Below are 19,781 nucleotides of genomic sequence, written 5' to 3' on the forward strand. Positions count from 1 at the left end.
TTTTAATGACTTTACTCATTTATTAGCTTTAATAAGGACCTTTACAAGCACACGACGGCTTGAGTGTTCACAAACTGCGCAATGTGAACATTGCAGAAGTGACTTGACCAAGCTGGAATGTCCCCCCTCCCCCAACCAACCCCAATTAATTATCTAACACATTTACAAAAAAAAACAAAAAAAAAAACAAAAAAAGCAGGTAAAATCATTGTCCTCAGAAGGGGGTGGGGGGCGCTTCAGCTGCAAAATTCAAAAGGAGAAGGTAAGAAAAGTAAAAGGACAAAAAAAGGGAAAAAAAAATCCTGCTTGAAGGGTCTTTGTAGCAACAGGGTTGTCGTGGAAACCAGAGCATCACCACGTTCTGCTTACCCTTCCCTGGTGCAGAAAAAAACCATGAATTAACCCAACAACCGACAGGGGAATGTTTGATATTTTATTCTGGGTTCTTTCAAGAGCAATGGAAAAATATAACCTTATACAAACATCTGATCCTTTCTCTCTCATTTCTTTATTTTATTATTATTTTTAACAAGCTTGGAAGTCTCCCTTTCCCAACCAAGTGCGGCAAAAGAGCTTAAATGGGGCAAAAAAACCCAAGCACATTCTAATTGACAGGTCAATTACAGGCTTCGCATATTTTTTTTATACGTATATATTTTTAAAAAGGCAAATGCATCATCACTTATTCTACATTTGCATTGATGCACAGATTTAACCTACTTAGCCTGTTTAGAATCAATAAATTTGGCACTTTTTTCCTGCAATTAAAAGAAAAAGAAAAAAAAAAAAAAGTTAGACATAGGTGCGTAATAAACCTGTGTTGAGTTGAATCAAGTGCTTTTCACCTTCAGCCTAAGACAAATGATCCCTTGTGCATTCCCAAGTGCTAAAACAGTATTAACCAGTCTTTTGCCTCAGAGTTGCCATGTTCTCCCTTAGCGAAGGCTAATGAAAAGGGTCTATGTAACCTTAAGAGCCCACACTGACAACCAAGAGGGATAGAAAAAGAAAGAAAACCTGACAATAAAGGTAAGAAAAGAAAAATAAGATCTTTGAAAAGAAACAAACAGAAAAACATTGTCAGTGATTGACTTGCAGAAAGTAAGGGTAGAGCAGCTTTGTTTGTTTTTTTTAATTCAGTGAAGTGCTGCCGCCAATGATCCACATCACTGTTCTCTCCCTTACATAGGCTTCAGAAGTATATATCTCACTGAATTTGCATCAAGCTACGTATCATTTTTTATTTATTTTTTTTATTCTCATTAGCTGAAAGAACAGAAGAGGTGGGGGTTGAAGTAGAGACAGCGGACCCCCTCCCCTCACACACACAGACAGACACACTCTCGGGCAGGCCGGTCAGCTCCGGTCTTGGCCATCGTTAACTCCAGCAGCGATCTTTTCCTGGTCGCGCGGTGGCAGTTTGTTTATTCCATTCCCCTTCCCTTGTTCGAGCCACGTCAGACAATGTGAACAGTTACCACTTCCATAATGCTTTAGAGGCAGAAAAAAAGAAAAAAGGGGAAAAAAAAAAAAAAAAAAAAAAAAAAAAAAAAAGAGGGGTTCACACATCCATTGAATGAGTGAAGTGGTCCTTTCCTTGTCAAACCACACTTTTGGCAGTTAGCCCCCCTCTCCTCTTCGCAGTGCTGTTTGTTGAATATTTGTGGTTTATAAGAGCCTATATAGGAACTAGCCATCTACAGCAGGAAAAAGAATCCAGTTCACGATGTCCTCGTTTGGGTTACAGTCAGTCCACAGGTGAAAGGAAAGGAGGGGGAGGACAGAAGAAAAGGGGAGGGGTTTTTCGGTTGTGTTGTATTTTTCAGGGGAAGGGGGCGCTATTTGTCTGCCGGCGACTGACTGCTGGAATTGTACTCAGGTGGTGTGATGTCATTTGTCACGTTCACTCTCTCTCTCACTCGCTCTCTCACTCTCAGACACTCAGCTCAGCGCACTGCTCTTCTGCTCCCACTCGCGCGTGCAAAACACACAACTAATTCCAATGGGACGCTTCTCTTCAAGGGTTCTGGAAGGTTCCCCCAGGTCAGCAACAGATCTGAAACAAATAGAGGAGCGTTAGAGTTTCGCACAGGCTTTAATAATGAATGAATAATGATTTAGAGTAATTAATTGTGAAGACAGAATCAATCAGATATTTTATCAAACTTATGCCTTAAACAGGATGATTGGTTGTCCTGTATATCTTTTTAACACTGAGCGAAAACACAAGACCTACAGCGTGGTGCTAAAAAGCTCTCTAAAAAGGTGTATACATGAATCTCATGAGATCAGGAAGTGAGTAAATTAAAATAGCTGTTTTACAGATTAATTACATATTTCACATGAGTTTAAGGCAGCCATGGAGCAATATTTGAGTACAGGATGCCAAGCCCTGGGCAATTAATTGAAAACATTAACCGAAATACATCCCAAGGCTCTAATCGACTTACTCTTGTCAAACATTGTTATTTAGATTTTTTGAAATTCTGTTAATACATTGTTAGTACTTTCCCCACTGTGTGTTCATTTGATCTCCCCTTAAAAACATACATGACTCCACCCTATCCAGTCTGCTGCATGGAAGCAACATGGAGAACTCAAACACAGAGCCAACTGAGCAACTGTAACAGCTTACATATCATAATCGAAGCAAAATGTTTAATTGGTTGTTATGGACTACACAGCATTCTGGAGATTGTTCACTGAAAAGTAAACATTTCATGACTAGGGTTTAATCTGCCTGGAAAAATTGGTCCTTAGGTGTTTGAGAAATGTGCGTAATGAGCAATGCACCCACCAGGCCTGACTCTTGAGCTTGCGGAGCTCCTTCGTGGCCCATGTAGCGAGGGTCTTTGTCTTGCTGGTTTTGGATCTTCGGCCTTCAGTGAGAAGATCATTAATCTGGGGCCGAACCTCCACCAACTTCATCACGTCTTTACCAAAGGTCGTGCACAGATCACTACAGAGGAAGCAGACAGATTCATCAACGGTCTCCTTTAAATCAGAAGCACTCAACTATTTAAAAGACATGATCAAAATTGCAAGCTTCCATTAAAATTTGGTAACCCATAAACTGCCTGAACATGTTTTTCTAATAATAAGGATATATGTGTAAGCTACAGTGTAAGCATTAGTGCTCTGCAAACTTATTCTACATCTATTAGCTATTTCAGCATCTACTATGAAATATACAACATCTACTATTAAAGCAAGGAACTGAAGTGACAACCCTTTGAACTATACAGGTCTGGCTTCTCATTCCATATTAAGCCTAAACCTAGAGTTGGTGGGATTTGAAGACAAATTCCAAGACTAGGCTTAATTCAAATTTAGATGTTAACTGAACATAGTCAGCAGTGATGGGTGGGAGCCTTACCCAATGAGGCCAACTGCGTTAGCCACAACTCCGTCAGAGTGGTCCTCGTCCTCAGCAATGTGGTGGATGAAGGACAGGATGAACTCCACCCGTGGCTGCACCAGCATCACATCAGCTAACGGAGCAAAAAAGACAGTCAAGTACATTACCACCAGTTACTAGACTAGTTGACCTCAAATGAGTAGAAGTTACTTTGCTATTCATCATCATTTTCTTGTATTCCATTTACCACTTATGATGCTTGGGTGGTTTTGTGCACAAAATTGAGATATTAACAGCAGTCTACTTCAACTCCATGCCTCACTACATAAGTGAGCCAAATGTCAGAGGTCTGGTGTGCTTCTATGCAGCTGTATGCAAGAGGGTGAAACTCACGGTGAACATTCTCCTGGTCTCCTTTCAGTCCCTGGATGATTCCTGTGTATGCCTCCAGACAGCCTTCCCTCAGCTCATTCAAATAGTCAACCATATCATAGTCTGTCTGGAATATGAGAAAAAGGGGATGGGGAGGTGGAAATTTGATCATTGGTTCATTATTCAAAAAAAAAAAAAAAAAAATAAAGGATGGGGCCTTTTTTGGTATATCATCTGTTTACACCCCTTAAATAGGGCAGGGTGTGCATGTTTACCTTGTCTACTTGTGCCTGAGACGCTTGCTGCAGGGTGTCCAATACAACCTCCAAATACTTCTTAAACTCCCCTCCAATTGCCAGGGCAATGTCCCCGAACACCGACAGGATCTGGGGCTTCACAGACCTGTGCACGTTCTCGTTCTGCATATACAAACAACCAGGAGAGAGTTTACAGCAGAGCAGGAGGCAATAACTGCTTGAAAATGTACCTCATTGTTATAGAGAGAAAACTCTGCACAAACGACACTTACACCCAGGTTTTCCAAAAGCAGCTGCATGATTTCATCACAGTAAGGCAAAATGTTGGCCAACAGGGCCCTGCACAGGTCACATACCAAACCCACTGCAGCTAGACAAACCTGCAGATGAAGAGTAATGGTTAGGTTAGGGTGTGTGCATGCATGAGTTCATCTGCTAAACTGTGGCCAATAATTTATTTCAGCACATAAGAAGAATGAAGTGTTGAGTCCCATTGTACCCAGAGTGTACAGAAACAGGCTTGCCGCCTCACACACACTAGATTAGAAGGGCCCTTTAATCTGTGACAACCTAAAATCCTGACATGCTAGACCTCACAGCAGCAGGAGGAACGGTCGTCAGCAACTTCATTTCACGTAAATTGATTTTTGGTTTTGTAAAGAGAAACCAAATCAAGACTAAAGTGCCAGAGCCACATAAGAAAGGGGCCAGTTACCTGATACTCAGCATAATTCTTAAGTCCAATAACCAGGAAGGGTTTGAAGGCATCCATGTATTTCAAGAAATCGCTGCCCAGAACTGAAAAGGAAGAACAGAATATCCATTGAGTGACAGCCGCATCATGTTCACCTACATTATAGCCACACCAATTTACTATTTTATCAGAAACACCAACAATGGCATAGTTGCCACTTCACCTCTACCCCATTCATTACTAGTTAGTTTTAGAACACAGGGTTGCTGCTCTCCAGATATCACTGTGGTGGCGGTCCATTCTCCGCACAGCAATGACTGCGACACAGCAAGTGTATTAGCCAGAGCAGTGTCGCCACAAGTTGGTCCACCACCCAAACAGCTGAGAGACTGGTCAGAAATTTACCACTTATGAAAGGCAAGAGAATGGCCAAGGGTTTAACTACACCAGAAAGGTGGAGCTACAGGAGAGAAGTCATCAGTGGTTACAGAGTGTATTTAGGGGGAGGGGGTGACAGGTTATTTTTTTTGAGAACCTAAAATAGGCTTAAAAAAAAAAAAAAAAAAAAAAAAAAAGGTCTCCTGACCTTCTACTAGAGTGCTGACAGCCATGAGCGCATCCTCCTGAACTCCTCCCGACCCAGCTGTGCTCTGGAACATGCGCAGGAGAGATGCCATCACCACATCTGAAATCTGCAGTGCATCCTGATGCTGCACCTTCCGTAGGACATTCTTTAGGAGAAAGGAGGACAAGGAGACAGAAAAGGAGAGCAAGATATTAGTCACTGGGGTGGGAGAGATGAGGCTTGCTTTTAAAATAACAAGAAAGGCTGAGCAAAGAACTAGTTTAGAAAACTGCTGAAACAGACCTGCAGTGTGGCGCACAGCAAAGACTGGAGGTCATTGAACTGGATTCGGTCTGATGTGCTCTGGATGTGAGACTGTAAGATCAGAAGAGAAAATGTAACAGCACAAAACAGCAAGTGTAACACTAAGTTTTCTAGGAAAAGAAAATAAATAAAAGTTCACCAGTTATGGCACACTAATCAATTAGGGTTGGTGAATGTTGCTAAAACGTTAATCAATTTGTTGGTGTGTTGATGTTCATTTACTCATGATCACATAAGGTCTGCATGTGCGTCTAGCTTTTGGCAATGCAGCACAACAGATATCGGATGTAATGTTCAGTACTCAGCTGACCACAATCCTAAGTCATTTGTAGCCACATGTACAATTTTAAAGTGTTGAGTCCCGCTGTATCCAGTGCGTACAGACAGAGGCCTGCTGCCTCATACACACTAGATTAGAAGGTCTCTTTAATCTGTGACGACCTAAAACCCTGACATGCTAGACCTTACAGCAGCAGGAGGAACAGTTGTCACCAATTTGCTGACAAATTTTACATGTGCACCTAGAGGATCTCACAGTCCAAAGATTCTTGAACCAACTGGCCACGCTGTACTTCCCCTGCCACTGAAACTGACCTCCATCTGCAGAACCTGCTGCAGACGCTCCATAATGACCAGCGTGGTTTTCTGCACAGCGGGGTAGCAGTCCTTAGCACTGTTCTTCACAATCTCCATCAGGGCCTCATAAGCAGCACTACGCAGGTTGTTCTGGTGTCCATCAGGCCTGGCAAAATAGCAGACATTGGTCACAAAATTCCACAAGCACTCAAATGACTAGAAAATAATTATAATTAAACCTGCTGTAGCAGATGTTCTATAGCTCAGAGGCCTGGGCAGCTTACCGGTCAGTGGTTTCTAGAAGTTTCTGGACTATGAGTTCAAAGGAAGAGGAGAGACAGTAGGTGCTGGGCTCCTCCTGATCCTCTGCAGCATCTGTGGCTTCATATGCAGCCTCAGCCAAGCTAGAGAATGCCTACCCAAAACAGACAACATTCAAGCACATTAAAGTTATATCTTGTATCTTTAAACTGGATTTGTAAACTGCAGACAGATTCCTTATCCTAGGGAAAGTGGGTGGGCATCATGTGCCGTTTCAGTGGATACAAAAAGTATACAAGTTACTTTCAATTAAGTGAGAAGCAGTAATAAGATACCTCTGACAGCCACACTGTTTCAGTCCAAAGATAATTGGACCATAATTGGTCTGACTGATTTGGGCATTATGAAAGGAACACAACCCAGGCCCACTTAACACCTCCAAGTTGCCACTGTTGGAGCCTTGAGCAAGGCTCTTTACCCTCTGCTCACTGGGCAACGCAGCAATGGCTGCCTACCACTCCAGGAACGTGAGCTCACCCTCACTCACCAGCATGTATGTGTGTTCACTAAACAGATGGGTTAAAGGCAGATGCCAAACTACTTTGGTGTTCACAAGTACAGACGTGGTTGGTCTTTGCTTACCCAGCAAACGTTGGAAGCAACACGCGGCTCGGCCCCTAGTCCCTCGATCAGGCACTGTAGAAGAGGAGCCAGATAAACTTCGTTGATGGCAGCCTCGGGCAGCAGGTCGCAGATCCGACCAACTGTCCATGCCGTGGTGTCTCTGACCACCACGCTGGGGTCCTTCATCAGCTCAATCAGGGTGGGCATGGCCTACAAGCAAAGGGAAACAGCAACAGGGTCAGTGTGTTTTTTTCTTGCAGTTTTCTTGCAGAGTTTTATGGAACCTTTGACCAGAAAGAAAACATGCAAGAAAGCATGCAAATTGGCAGAGCAATACTGGAGCTGTGCCCAAATTGCTGCCCTAAACTGACTTTCCTGTGTGTTTTCCTTAGTTGTGTCTAATATGTAGTGCACAGTCTTAGAGTAACAGCTGACTAGATGTGAATATTTTTATTTTTATCATAGAAAGCAAAAATCACAAGCCAATAAGATCATCCTTTATTAGTCCCACAGTGGGGAAATTCTCTGTCACAGCAGAAAGGGATAGAGAGACAAAAAAAAAAAAAAAACCCCACACACACACGCTTAGATGTGTACGTGATGCCGATTTGATGTATCTACTTAACTCCAGAATGTTCAGGTGATGCTGGACTACTGCACTGAATTTCTGAATTTACAGCACTATCCTAATAAAAAGCCACACTGTTTTATAATGCCATCTAAGTCCACCTGAGACTGCTCCTTCATAACAATTCCATCACAAGTCAGGGCCCCTAATTCCACAATAAAGTTCCACCTACAAGATACATACATGGTCACCAGTAGGTCCCAACTGATACAAAACTATTAGGTCTCTGTAGATCACTTGAAATTTGAAGCATCACATTCTGTGTAGACCAGCACGACAAATTGGTACAAAAAGCCAATGCTGTGGTTAACGGTTGGTGAAAGTGCACTGCACCTCAGCACAATAAACTCATCAGCACAGACACCTGACTGGCTGATGTGTGTTGCCTAGTAACGAGGATAAGGGGACTCCTGCCCTCTCTTCTACCCAAAGAGCGCACAGCCAAGTGACCAACGAATATTTAAAAATGCTGCATAAATGCTCTTTCCTCTATCCCACACCTTGCAGCGCACTAAACATCTGAAAATCATGAGTGACGAAGTCACGAGTGCTGTCTCAGCATTATAAAGTTGCAGTGCAAAGCTGCCAGTAAGTCATGTTTAAAAGACTATACTCTGTAGACTACAGATGGGCACTGTTATTTAAACTATACTGGCATTAGTTTTTGGACATTAATAAGGGTGTGTAGAATACCTTATTTGTAAATTCACAGAATGTAAAGTCAGTGTGTGGTGTCTTGCAACTTCTAAAACATTAAACCGTGTTTCATTTTCAAGTTTCACAAGGATATTTAAAAATTGTAATAAATAAATCCATCACAAAAACTCATGCTTTAAACATGGTGTATAAGCTACCCACCTGGATAACAAGAGGTTTGAGCTGGTTGACTTCAGGGCCCTCAAGGATGGATCCAAAAGCCATGACTGAGGCATCGCGGTAGCGCCAGTCTGGGTGCTTGATGTTCTCCTTGATGAAGGGGAGAACGTGGGGCACCACGTCATCCTCGCAGCACGTCGCCAACAGCATCAAACACACACCAGCCGCCTTACAGGGGTTCCAGTCATCATCGTCATCATTCTCATCCTGTTGATCCATTCAAAAACAAGGCTCTCAATATCGTGACAAAATAAAGTGCTGATTTCCTTATTTATTTTCTTAACACACCTATCTAAAATGAGTCAGGACTGCACCCACAAACGGCCCACCACCTAACAGACTCCCTGCCAACGTAGGAAGCAACCAAAAACTACCTTACACACAAACTATGTTCTGAACTTAAATTAAAGTGTTTCCTCCAGTCACATCCTGCTAAAGCAAGATGAATCTAGAGAACATCCAGGAGTATGGTCACAGAGAAAGAGGTCTCGAATCTTGTGGTTTTCTAATGAACACCTGCAGAATTGCCTCAGATTGCACTGAACCATTCTATTCAATGAGTCTCCAATATTTACTACGCCAGTCACAGTCATATCCATTATTGATAATCTAACAAAACTGCTAACTGGATGGAGATGGCCGTTTTAGACGAGTACCTGTTTGGTGAGTGTCTGTGTGAGGATGGGCACTAGGTACTGCAGAGCGCCTTTAGCGTAGAACTTGCTGGTGTGCTCTGGGGGCCGCCCCTGCTCCGACGCCTGAGAGGGCAAAAGAATTCAAGGGTTAGGAGGAGGATCATCGTATGAGTCTGACACTGACTTTCCTTCCATGGAGATTTTATATCAGAAAACGAATACAAAAAGACACACAAATAGGAAAATAAAGATATAAATGGGAAAAGCGGTTATCAACAAAATACAAAACAAGAAACTGAAACCAACTTCAACACTCATGTAACATCAAGTTTGTATTCTGTTGACCATACAATGTGACTTGAGAGAATAGAGGCCCTGTTTGGGTGACTCCTTCAAAATTATCTGCCCATTGCCTTGTAGGTGAAATGTTTGATGACATGGTAATTTTTTTAATTAACATGGCATTTGTTTTCCATCCAAAGAAGCGGACCATGGAAAAGAAGTCAGAGCAGAAAGCCTGCTTTGGTGAATCCCTTACCTCTGTGGCTTCAATAGCCAAATCCATTTCCTCATCACACACATTGGACCAGAACTCAATTCCTTGTAAGGCAACTTCATCAATATCGCTCTTCATGGCTTCTATTGTAATCTATAAGAGAAAAGAAAAGGTCATGGACTGCTACATTTGTTCAGGAGGCCACAATCTCTTACAACTAGGGTAGTACTAGAAGTATAGTCATTTAAAAGGCCAATTAATCAAAAACATGTAGAGAATTTTTTTTTTAAAAGTTCCTAATATTCTCTTTGCTGTTTTGGGTACAACAGACTCTGAACTACATCATATTTGATGCTACACATTTTACAACAAATGTTTCCATTGTCCTGTTTCCTTTCACCCTTGCAATTCTTAAAACCACAAATTATGGCAGATGTATATTCTGAACATGAAACAGGTGGACAAATGTACAAGTGGTTGGTTGTGTTTTTACATCCAAGTCTCCATTTCTGGACAAGAGACTAAATAGCATGTTTCAAAATATTGGAATAAATTGGGTCTGAACTGATACAGGCCTTTTAAAAGTGGAGTCATTTCTAAGCATACACACCGCAAAAAGTGCCGGCCCCATATAAGTCTCCATGTACTGGTAATATAAGGACATGATCTTCACCAGGTTCTGTAATGCAGCCACTCTGACCTGGGGAAACATTCAGTTTAGTTATACACAGAAAATTAGTATAAAGAATCCAGGAATTTAATCAGATCATAGTCAAAATCTCACCCTGGTGTCCGGGCACTGTGTGGCTTCACAGACAACCTGCATGATAAAGTGTCTTTCCGTCTACAGAGAAGAAAATGGGCAAAAACAATTAGTGAAAAGATTAAGTGTCCCCCATCTTCAGATAATTACTCAGTTCAACTATAAAGGCCTTTATGAGCGCAGGCCTTTATGCTAGAGCACAGAAAGCAATGAGGCACATTAGGTGCCATTAACCAGAGCCTCACTCCTGATAGATCATGTAATTGTATTCAGCTTTAACTGCTCATATGTGGCACATCTTTTATTTACCAGCATTGGCGCTGATCTGCATATACTTGATGAACTTGGTTGGGTCGGCTCAAATTCAGATCCATCTCAACCATTTGCTTAAACTCTGGTTTTAAGGTTTATCAACAGATTTCCGGCAGACAGACAGATATATATGACAAGAAAGTACCTCCTTGTCAAAGTTGGCTTTGGTGAACTCCAGCGAGTTGAGCAGTGCGTTGGTGGCAGCGAGTTTTACGTTGTTACTGGGTTCCTCCTTCCTCATGCCCTGAATGATGGCAGTGAGGATCTGATTGGCGCTGTCCTGGAGCTGCTCTGGGTCCTGAAACAACAATATGAACACATAAGTAAAAGCAAAAAATATGAACATTTTCAGTTAAATCTATTGTATGCGCGCGCACACGCACACGAGTATTGAACACATATGTAAAGTTTGGATACAGTAATCTGCCCAAAAATGACCAGACCGGTACATCCCTATTGAAAACGACAAATCTGTGAAGGCCAACACTGGTGATAAAACTGACCAGCATGACAGGGGTCACTCACAATGTCCTGGCAGATGTATCCGATGGCCTCCAGGGTGGACTCCTTCATGTGCTCTGTGCTGCTGGGGTCAGTGACATTGGCTACCAGCTGGGGAATGAGCTCCGGCCACTGGGTAACCGGGATTTCAGCACACGCAATGCCTGCCACACACTGCGAGGCTGAGCTGGGCCTGTACGTCTCTGTGCCCAGGGTCTGCAGCACCTGCACAGGGAGAAAAGCAGAGCAGTTAGAGGAGAATTGTTAGAGAGGTGGGTAGTCCCCACCAACCACCCACCCACCCAAAGATTAACATCAAAAGATGAAAATGAAAAGGTTATGATTCAGGAATCCGGTAACATTCAACAATCTTTCTCGGTTCAGCTTTAGCGAGTAAACTGTGCCAATAATGGTGAAATATTATGGATAACGTTTTAACGAAGGTTTAATGTGCAAGGTTTCCCCTCAAACAAGTGGTATTTTTTAATTTTATCTTTGAAGTTAACAGATGACGTCCTTTTACTAGTTGTTGACCATGGAAAGTGACTATACTACAGACATGTTGAAGCAAGAGTGACCAATGCAATTTACAAAGTGATTGTGTAGCTGGAGGCTTCCGTTGCAATCAGATGCGTCCCAGCTCGATTTCACTAGTATAAACCAGTGGCTTTTAGTCTTGACAGTAGTTATGAGGAGCCCTTGTTTGGTTCCTATGAAAACCTGCAGCCACACTGGCCCTTTAAGAATAAGACCGATGACTCATGCATTGGAGCATCCTGTTAAAAACCTGCAATGACCTAGAACCTGCTCACTCTAGCATAGTAGTGTAAAGACACTGCCACACCACCACATCTTGGCTTTTCTTTGTCTTGAACTTCAACATCTGATCTTAAGCTCTCTGTGTGGCTACCCACCCTAGAGTAGCGCATGACTGTCCCCCTTGACAGTCAGGTTACTCAAAGAAGACAAATTACTGTGGGACGAGGCTCCTTACATAGTTTTTAATCTCCCTGCGAGCGTTGCCATCAATGGCCAACCATCTCTGCTGGTACTGCGCCTTCACGTCAGGGTCCTTGGATGTGAGAGAGTTTTTCACTTGCAGGCCAGCAGCGACTCTGGCTACCTGGGTGTTTCCAGGATTAGCCAACACCTTGGAGAGCTCCACCAAGAAAGTGGGCTAAAGAGGAAAAGGAAGAACAACTAAAATCAAACATTACCTACAACACAATTCTGTGGTAGCACATACTGAATTTAGGGCAGTGTGTGATTAAATAATCAATAATTGTCAGTTTTTTTTTCACCACCCAATGTGGTCATTTCAGACTTTTACAGCTTTAGTAAAAAAAAATATATATAAAAATAATAATAATAATAATAATAATAATAATAATAAACTATATGATGCACAACAGCTCATGAACACATTCATACTTTTGTTACGTTGCTCAATCTTCAACTTACTGGACTGTATAGAAAACGCCTTTAATCAAAAGCTACTTTATAAGATGCAAAACACTTCCAGACAAACACGGATTCAGGCTAGCAGACTTGAAAGAACTTTGTGTCCTGTTTGCGGTACTGCTGGTATTTTCTGTATTTACACAATGGTTTTTCAACTCCACAGCAGACTTTACAATTTGTTCTTGCTCAAACACAAATTAACAGGCAAGTTGAAGTAGATGTGGAAAGTGACAGGATGACCCCTCCCCCTTTCCCTCTTCAGGACAGGAGCTGAGGAACCCTGATATTATAGGAAATTGTAGGTATTTTTAACTCATTAAAGTTTCAGATATGGGGTCTTAATGAACATGCGCGCATGCTCTCGCTCGCTCTCTCTCTCACACACGTCCCTGTTCTTCCATCAGGTCAGTGCTGTGTGCATAACCTACCTGTTTTTACATTTAACATTTCACTTTCGCTGACATGGGTCTCAGCACAAGCAGCTATAAAATAACTTTAGTTTTTAGAGCGCCTTTAGATCAAATTTAAACTAACAAACCAATCAACCATAAAGCAGAGATTGATTCAGATGTTTCTCTGCTTGGGATGCAGTTGTCAAGTATCAATGTCAATGCATTCATAGGGGGATAAATTTCAAGTTTATACTGTATATCTGTAGCTTTAATCAAAAGCCTCAGTTAATGACCTCAGCTTGTTTTGTGCCATCTATAATATTAGCTATAGTCCAAATCAGTTTTTAATGTGTGCAACGAGACATACTGGCTTTACAGTCTGACCGATTTATTGGACCTCTAACACTGGGGAAATGGACACAGCTGTGCAGGCATTTGCAGCAGGGCCAGAGTTTAAATTCAAGGGATTAACAATCATAGTGATATGGGTGTTAACAGGGGCCCAGTGGCCTGCTAACGGTGAGCTCTATTCAGAACAGCGTGTGGAGGGAGAGAGAAAGAGCCCGATGCGTCCACTCACTGCAGATAAACCCTTTTCTTCAGTCAGTTCGCATTACATCCAGAGGAAAGCTTCACTGAACTTACCAGATTTTCAATCGCCGCCTGCTCCAAAAACTTCTGCGCCGCCTCCAGCTCATTTCGATCTGAAGGAAATAACAGACTTTAAAATAAAGCTGAGGCAAATCAATCGGCAAAATACAACCAATCGTGGATGGATCATTAAACATAAAAAAAAATATTCAAAAATGTTATATTTTATATATCTAACTAAACAAACTGCTCTGTTTTACACCACTCCCTCCCGCCGGGTATGAAGGGAATCTGCCCCGGTATCCGCTAACACACCCGGTACAACCGCGCCTGCAGTATCAACTAACTCAAGCCCACCTACAGCGTTAAATAGACACAACTTGTCACAGACGCAATATCTCAGTCATAGGAGCAAATCAAGCCACTGATCCTCTTCTAGACAGTAAAAACAGCGCGGTTATGAACCCATAAACTTTTAATGAGCCGGCTAGCTGCTAGCGCTCACAAGTTAGCCTCCCGGCTAACTTATCGACAACTTCTCTGCATGATTAACCGCTAACCATACCCGATAAAACGACATCCCCGCCAGCCTAATAACTAATAAATCACTTATTTTAAAATATCACATTTTAAAAAGACAGTAAAGCGTTTGTGTGAGTATTTATGGCCGCAGTAAATATTCAAACGGCTCACAGAATCGAAAACCCGCGCCTAGTTAGTGCGCTAGCTAGCTAGCGAGCTAACATGCTAACGGGCCGGTAAACGCTCAACGCTAACGGTTAGCCGCGCATTCTACAACACTCACCCAACCCTACACTACTGTCCCCGCCAACCACACAATACCACCGAACTGTTAATTACTTATTTACAGCAGGTATTAATCAGGCTACATCACAGAGAGAGCCGAAGGAGGATGCAAAAGTCGGCTTCCTCCTCGTTCGAATTTTCAGTCCACCTTAAGCAATGCCGCAGGTCCACGGTGGCGCTGCGCCGCTTAAGGTGGAACTGCGAGTTAGAAAGAGCGCTAACTTCAGCGGCGTCCCAGCTGGGGCCTTAGCATGCTAGCATCACTGTTAGCCGCCTTGCTAGCGGAGACGAGCCCGCACCCAGCCTGTCAGACAACACCTCAGATCATTTCAGACCCTCTTCCCTGAATTTTGGGGGAACTAGATCGCAGAGAGCCTGAGAGGAAGAGTGCAGTTTTCTTAAAAATGAAAGCGGCACCTGGAGAGACGGTTTTCTCGAGGATCGTTATCAGCTCCATCCCGGATTAACGCCTCACACTCGGGCTACAAGAGCGGGGCTAACGCGCTGCAGATGAAACAGTGAAACACTCAGAAATCCCCCGCTCTCTCGTTCCCTTCTCTCTCGCTCGCTCTCCGCAGTTGCTTGTTTGTGAGTTTGCTTCCTCGCTTGTTTGTTGTTTGTCACTCCGCGTGCTCCGCTCCTCTGTTCCAGCAGCTCGCACTCTGCCCCGCGTGCGGAGGGAAAAGAAAGGCCCGCGAGACTCCCGCGGTACGATCACGCGCATGCGCGCTGCACTTTAAATAAATAAATAAAAAAACATACACCCCTCCTGCGCGCTCCCGTGACTCAGCATGCGCGCTCTCCAGGCGGGGACAACGAGGTTATCATTTATTTTCTAATTCATTAAAAAGATTTTTTATCCTTATTTATGTAGTTTTGTGTTATTAAGTGAAATTAAGTGGCGAGTGATTAATAATAAATAAATTATATTTTATTTTATTAAATTTATATTTTACTAAAGATATTGTTGACTTCAGAAGAGTATGAAGTGACCACCCCCACTGAACATCAGCAGCTCTGCTGTAGAAATCGTTCTTTAATGTTCACATTTGAGAACTTCACCTGGTCTCTCAACACCAGCTCCATAGCCAAGAGACCCCCCTCCCATCCTCACCATGTTGCACAGAGAGACTGTTGATAACATCTTGAGCAGCTGCATCACTGTCTGGTCTGGGAATCACAACATCTCTGACCACAAGAGCCTAGAGCGAATAGTCAGGACAACTGAGAAGATAATCAGGCGCTCTCTCCTCCCGTCCATCCTGGGCATTAACACCACATGCTGCATCGACCGCAGCATCTGGGCCATCACACTCCTCGACAAACAAGGCTCTGGGCCACCCTGCTGTGACACTGCTGTGTAGAGCACAACGTGTTTGTTGAGGAGTCTGATGGGGAGGAAGCTGTTGCAGGGTGGTGTTTTAAAGTTCTGTGGCACAGTAAAAGGGTGTGTAAAATTATCGGGCCACTGTAAGGGGAGGAGTTGTAAAGCAGAGTTTGTAAAATTGCAGTCCTGAAATGAATAATTAGGTGGTGTTTGTTGTTCTCAGTGTTGTCTGGTTCAGCAATAATGAGGGTTCAAACCCCCGGCTGCTACTTTCTCATAATCTCCCTGTGAGATCTAATGAGGCCGCTCACTCTAATCCTCACAAACTTTCTGCTTCACTTGTTTGAATCTCAAATCTGTAGGCTGAAACCATGCACATAAACACATGTGCATTACTCATATGTTAAATAACCTGGTTAAATTGTTGACATTCAATCTCTTATAGTGAGTTAACCACAGTAACCTGAAGCCCTGAAGCTCAAAACCCTCACATTTCTTTACAGTGGAGGTGATGGAACCAGAGGTCACCATGAGTACAACACAAATGTAGCCATTCATCGCCTGGGAGTTTTTCCCACTCCTCCATGCAGAATTCTTTCAGTTGTGTCAGCTGTCTCACATTTTCCTCAAGCGCCCTCTGATATTATAAAAAAATCTAGCGGATTCTGTGTTGGAGAGATCTCCAGGCCCTACTGCAGAGAATCAGCCCCAAACTGTGACCTTTTCACCTCCATGCTTCATAACATGTCCTAATAATGTAACTTTGGATGTCCTGGTCTTGGTGTAGGTGTGGTCTCTTTCTGATGGTAGATGCTGTACATATGGCTATGGTAAGAGCTACCTGTAGGTCTCATGATGACATTTTAGAGCTATTGGAGACTTCTTCATGCATCTTATGGGCTGCTCTTAGGCTGGACTTGCTAGGACGTCCTGACCTATCCATGCTGGCATGTTTTCACTTGTGAATGATTCAGTGATTTAGACAGAGGTGGGGTGATTTCAAATTCTTGAAGATTCTTCAAGATCTTTTTTTAAATCCCTTTCCAGACTCTGCATCTGTGTCTACAACTTCCTTTCTGAAGGGCTCAGAGAGCTCTTTAGATTTGGCCATGGTAACAACACTCACTTTACCAATCAAGCGCAAATCAGACTAAATGTGTGAGGTTTAAATAAGACAGGCTCCTCCAAAATCCCCTCTAATGATGTTCTAATCATCTGCTGCTACTATGCTGCACCTCATTCTAATTGTAATCATTTGAAGTAGTAATAAATGTGGAGGTGCCCTATGTTTGTCCTGAATTAAAAAAGTGCATTTCTATTAACTAATTCTTAGTACAAATACTTTGATAACTTACTTAAGTAGAAACGTTGGTTATCTTTACTGGAGTAATTATTTTGTTTTTTTGCGGAGGTGGGGTAGTGCACTATAGGCCCCTGTGGTGCGGCCTAAGCTTTTGGTCTTTGTTTTCCTTACATTACTTTTTGTTTTACACTTTAAGTAGTTCTGAAACCAGTCCTTTTACACTTTTACTGGAGTACAAAGCTTAAGTTGATACCTCAACTTCTATAGACGTCTTATATTTTAAACCCTCTCCACTTCTACCTGAGTAATGAATATGAATACTTTTGACACCTTTGTATATAGTTCAAATGGAGATCAAACATCCAGATGTTTAATTATGTTAAAACAGTGTCTTAAGAATCAGGAAATGTGCTCCTAACCATGTGTAGGGGCATTAGATTCTTTCAATGTCTAGTTCCCTTCACCACCACACGCCCAAAAAAATGCCTCCTAACCTGATCAGAAACCAGAACCAATCTTTGTTTGTTGCACAGATCATGTGACTTACTTTAGTCTGTAAAAACACAAATAGACTTCTTTACAGAGCAGAACAGTGGAGTAACAGGAACCACCTTTACCTCAGCGCAGCACGTAGTACTGCTTTGTGCACTGCAGCTCAGTTTGAAGGTGGATTTGGTTGTACAAAGCTGGACATAATGTAGGTCCAGTCTTAGCTCAAATGTCTAAATAAGGTTTATATATAAAAATTCTGCTCTGCTGAATTTTTTATGTTGTTTTTATGTACCCGAAGCAAACAACTGAATATGAATTTGAATGCATTTGGCTGTGTATTTATTGAGATATGATTGGTGATAGCCAATGGTGAAGTCCAGTGTTTGTTAGCAACATTAGCCTCTTCTAGCCATCTCCTGTTGTGATAAAGAAGAACACACACCAGATATCATCAGTCATGTTCCTAAGTTACTGTTATTGCTCATATGACTGGGATAATGATGATGATATTGATATCACAATATAATGACAATTCTATTTTTCTACATTGTGCAGCCCTAATGCCATGTATATCCTAAAATAGAGGTGGCATAGACCAGCAATCGCTCTCGAGCGGAGTGGATGAAATTACACAAACACCACATTAAATACTCTCCCTCATTGGCGACTCTCATCAGAGACACGACCCACGTAGCTCATCCGTTTCAGTTTGTCAGCCCCAATCCTACCCCAGTCATGGAAAAAGGGACCACCATAGATAGGGCAACCACTGCCCAGATATTACAATGTTGGTGCTCTGTTCTTAGCAGTGACACTGACAAGACTTGGTACAAGCATATCAGGGACAGCACTGTGTACAATGACTGGCCACTTTATTAGATACCCGTTCCTTGCAGCTACTGAGGACTAATTTGGCTGGTGTTTAGGCTGCTAAGGGCTTATTTGACTGGCATTTGGGCTAGAGTGCTGATTTGGCAGGCATTCTGGCTACTGAGGGCTGATTTGGCTGGCATTCTGGCTACTGAGGACTAATTTGGCTGGTGTTCAGGCTACTAAGGGCTGATTTGACTAGCATTTGGGCTAGAGTGCTGATTCGGCAGGCATTCTGGCTACTGAGGACTAATTTGGCTGGTGTTCAGGCTACTAAGGGCTGATTTGACTAGCATTTGGGCTAGAGTGCTGATTCGGCAGGCATTCAGGATATTAGGGGCTGATTTGACAGGCATTCTGTCTAGTGAGGGCTGATTTAACCAGCATTCTGGCTACTGAGGACTGATTTGGCTGGCATTCAAGCTAGTGAGGGCTGATTTGGCTGGCATTCAAGCTAGTGAGGGCTGATTTGGCTGGCGTTCAGGCTACTCAGGGCTGATTTGACTGGCATTCTGGCTTCTGATGGCTAATCTGGCTGGCATTCTGGCTTCTGAGGCCTGATTTGGCTGGCATTAGGGCTGAATGTTGATTGGTTGACATTCTAGCTACTGAGTGCTAACTGGACTGCCACTGAGGTGGCTGAAGTGATCACTGGATACTGCCAACTGCACCAACTAGGTGATTTTTTTTTTATTTTTATGGCCAGTTTTCCTGTAGGAAATCCATTTACATATTGCCATCCTGATTTTGCTTCCGCTGGTTTCTGGTGGCTATTTTCACAGGTTATTGAATGAATCGTACACCAGATCTATCCATCAGCAACTCTGTGAAGAATCTTAAAAGGCACAGGTGGATATGTGTCTGACTGAACTATATAAACAAAACCATATGAGCAAAAAGCTAACTTACAAACTTTATAAGGCAGTGCTAAAAAGCTAATGCAAGCAAACAGGGCTAAATTGGTGATAATTTAAATGAACACAGACTACCCTAGTCCTAGCTAACAGGTCTAAATCAAGCTGACTTTAACTAATAGTGCTCCAGAGATCACAATATCGCCCCCTAGGTTCCTTGATTACTGAAATCAGGATTAGCAGGCGAGATCCAGCCATGGTGACACCAGTTTCGCAAGGCCACATCAACTGCAAATATCTAGTTTGACTGTAGCTTAAAGCAACCGCTGTGGTAAAAGAAATGAAAAAGAAAAGGGCGAGAGGTGAAAAGGCACAGCTTGGCTAATAACCCAAGGAAAACGTGATGGTGGTTGAGTTATAAATATGTATGGGTATATAAGCA

General features: G+C 42.7%; 1 protein-coding gene and 2 non-coding genes across 3 annotated transcripts; all 3 read right to left on the reverse strand.

Annotated features, from left to right (window-relative positions):
• kpnb1 (karyopherin (importin) beta 1) lies at positions 1–15,170 on the reverse strand. The gene is made up of 22 exons (XM_072675714.1): positions 14,911–15,170; positions 13,741–13,799; positions 12,237–12,419; positions 11,267–11,467; positions 10,887–11,039; positions 10,451–10,510; positions 10,277–10,366; positions 9,709–9,819; positions 9,192–9,293; positions 8,518–8,742; positions 7,050–7,241; positions 6,431–6,561; positions 6,165–6,312; positions 5,550–5,621; positions 5,268–5,412; positions 4,703–4,785; positions 4,260–4,367; positions 4,006–4,149; positions 3,752–3,857; positions 3,377–3,491; positions 2,798–2,959; positions 1–2,056 (listed from the first exon to the last, which is right to left on the reverse strand). Coding segments are annotated over exons 1-22 (2,631 nt in total). The 5' UTR covers positions 14,951–15,170; the 3' UTR covers positions 1–2,055.
• On the reverse strand, positions 4,466–4,607 carry LOC140552650 (small nucleolar RNA SNORA79). The gene has a single exon (XR_011979566.1). It is a non-coding gene; the product is annotated as a small nucleolar RNA SNORA79 (small nucleolar RNA).
• Positions 5,920–6,061, reverse strand: LOC140552649 (small nucleolar RNA SNORA79). The gene has a single exon (XR_011979565.1). It is a non-coding gene; the product is annotated as a small nucleolar RNA SNORA79 (small nucleolar RNA).
• Positions 15,171–19,781: the final 4,611 nt, after the last annotated feature.

Source organism: Salminus brasiliensis, chromosome 3 (genome assembly GCF_030463535.1).
Source record: "Salminus brasiliensis chromosome 3, fSalBra1.hap2, whole genome shotgun sequence".
In the NCBI taxonomy this organism is placed as follows: Eukaryota; Metazoa; Chordata; class Actinopteri; order Characiformes; family Bryconidae; genus Salminus; species Salminus brasiliensis.

Bases quoted from the DNA above. Each gene is read 5' to 3' on its own strand.
- kpnb1 (XM_072675714.1), bottom strand. From the start codon at position 14,950: ATGGAGCTGATAACGATCCTCGAGAAAACCGTCTCTCCAG. The intron at 6,313-6,430 runs GTAAGCTGCCCA...CTATTTTGCCAG, and splicing joins CTTCTAGAAACCACTGACCG to GCCTGATGGACACCAGAACA. The intron at 5,622-6,164 runs GTCAGTTTCAGT...CTGATCTTACAG, and splicing joins AGCAGGTTCTGCAGATGGAG to TCTCACATCCAGAGCACATC.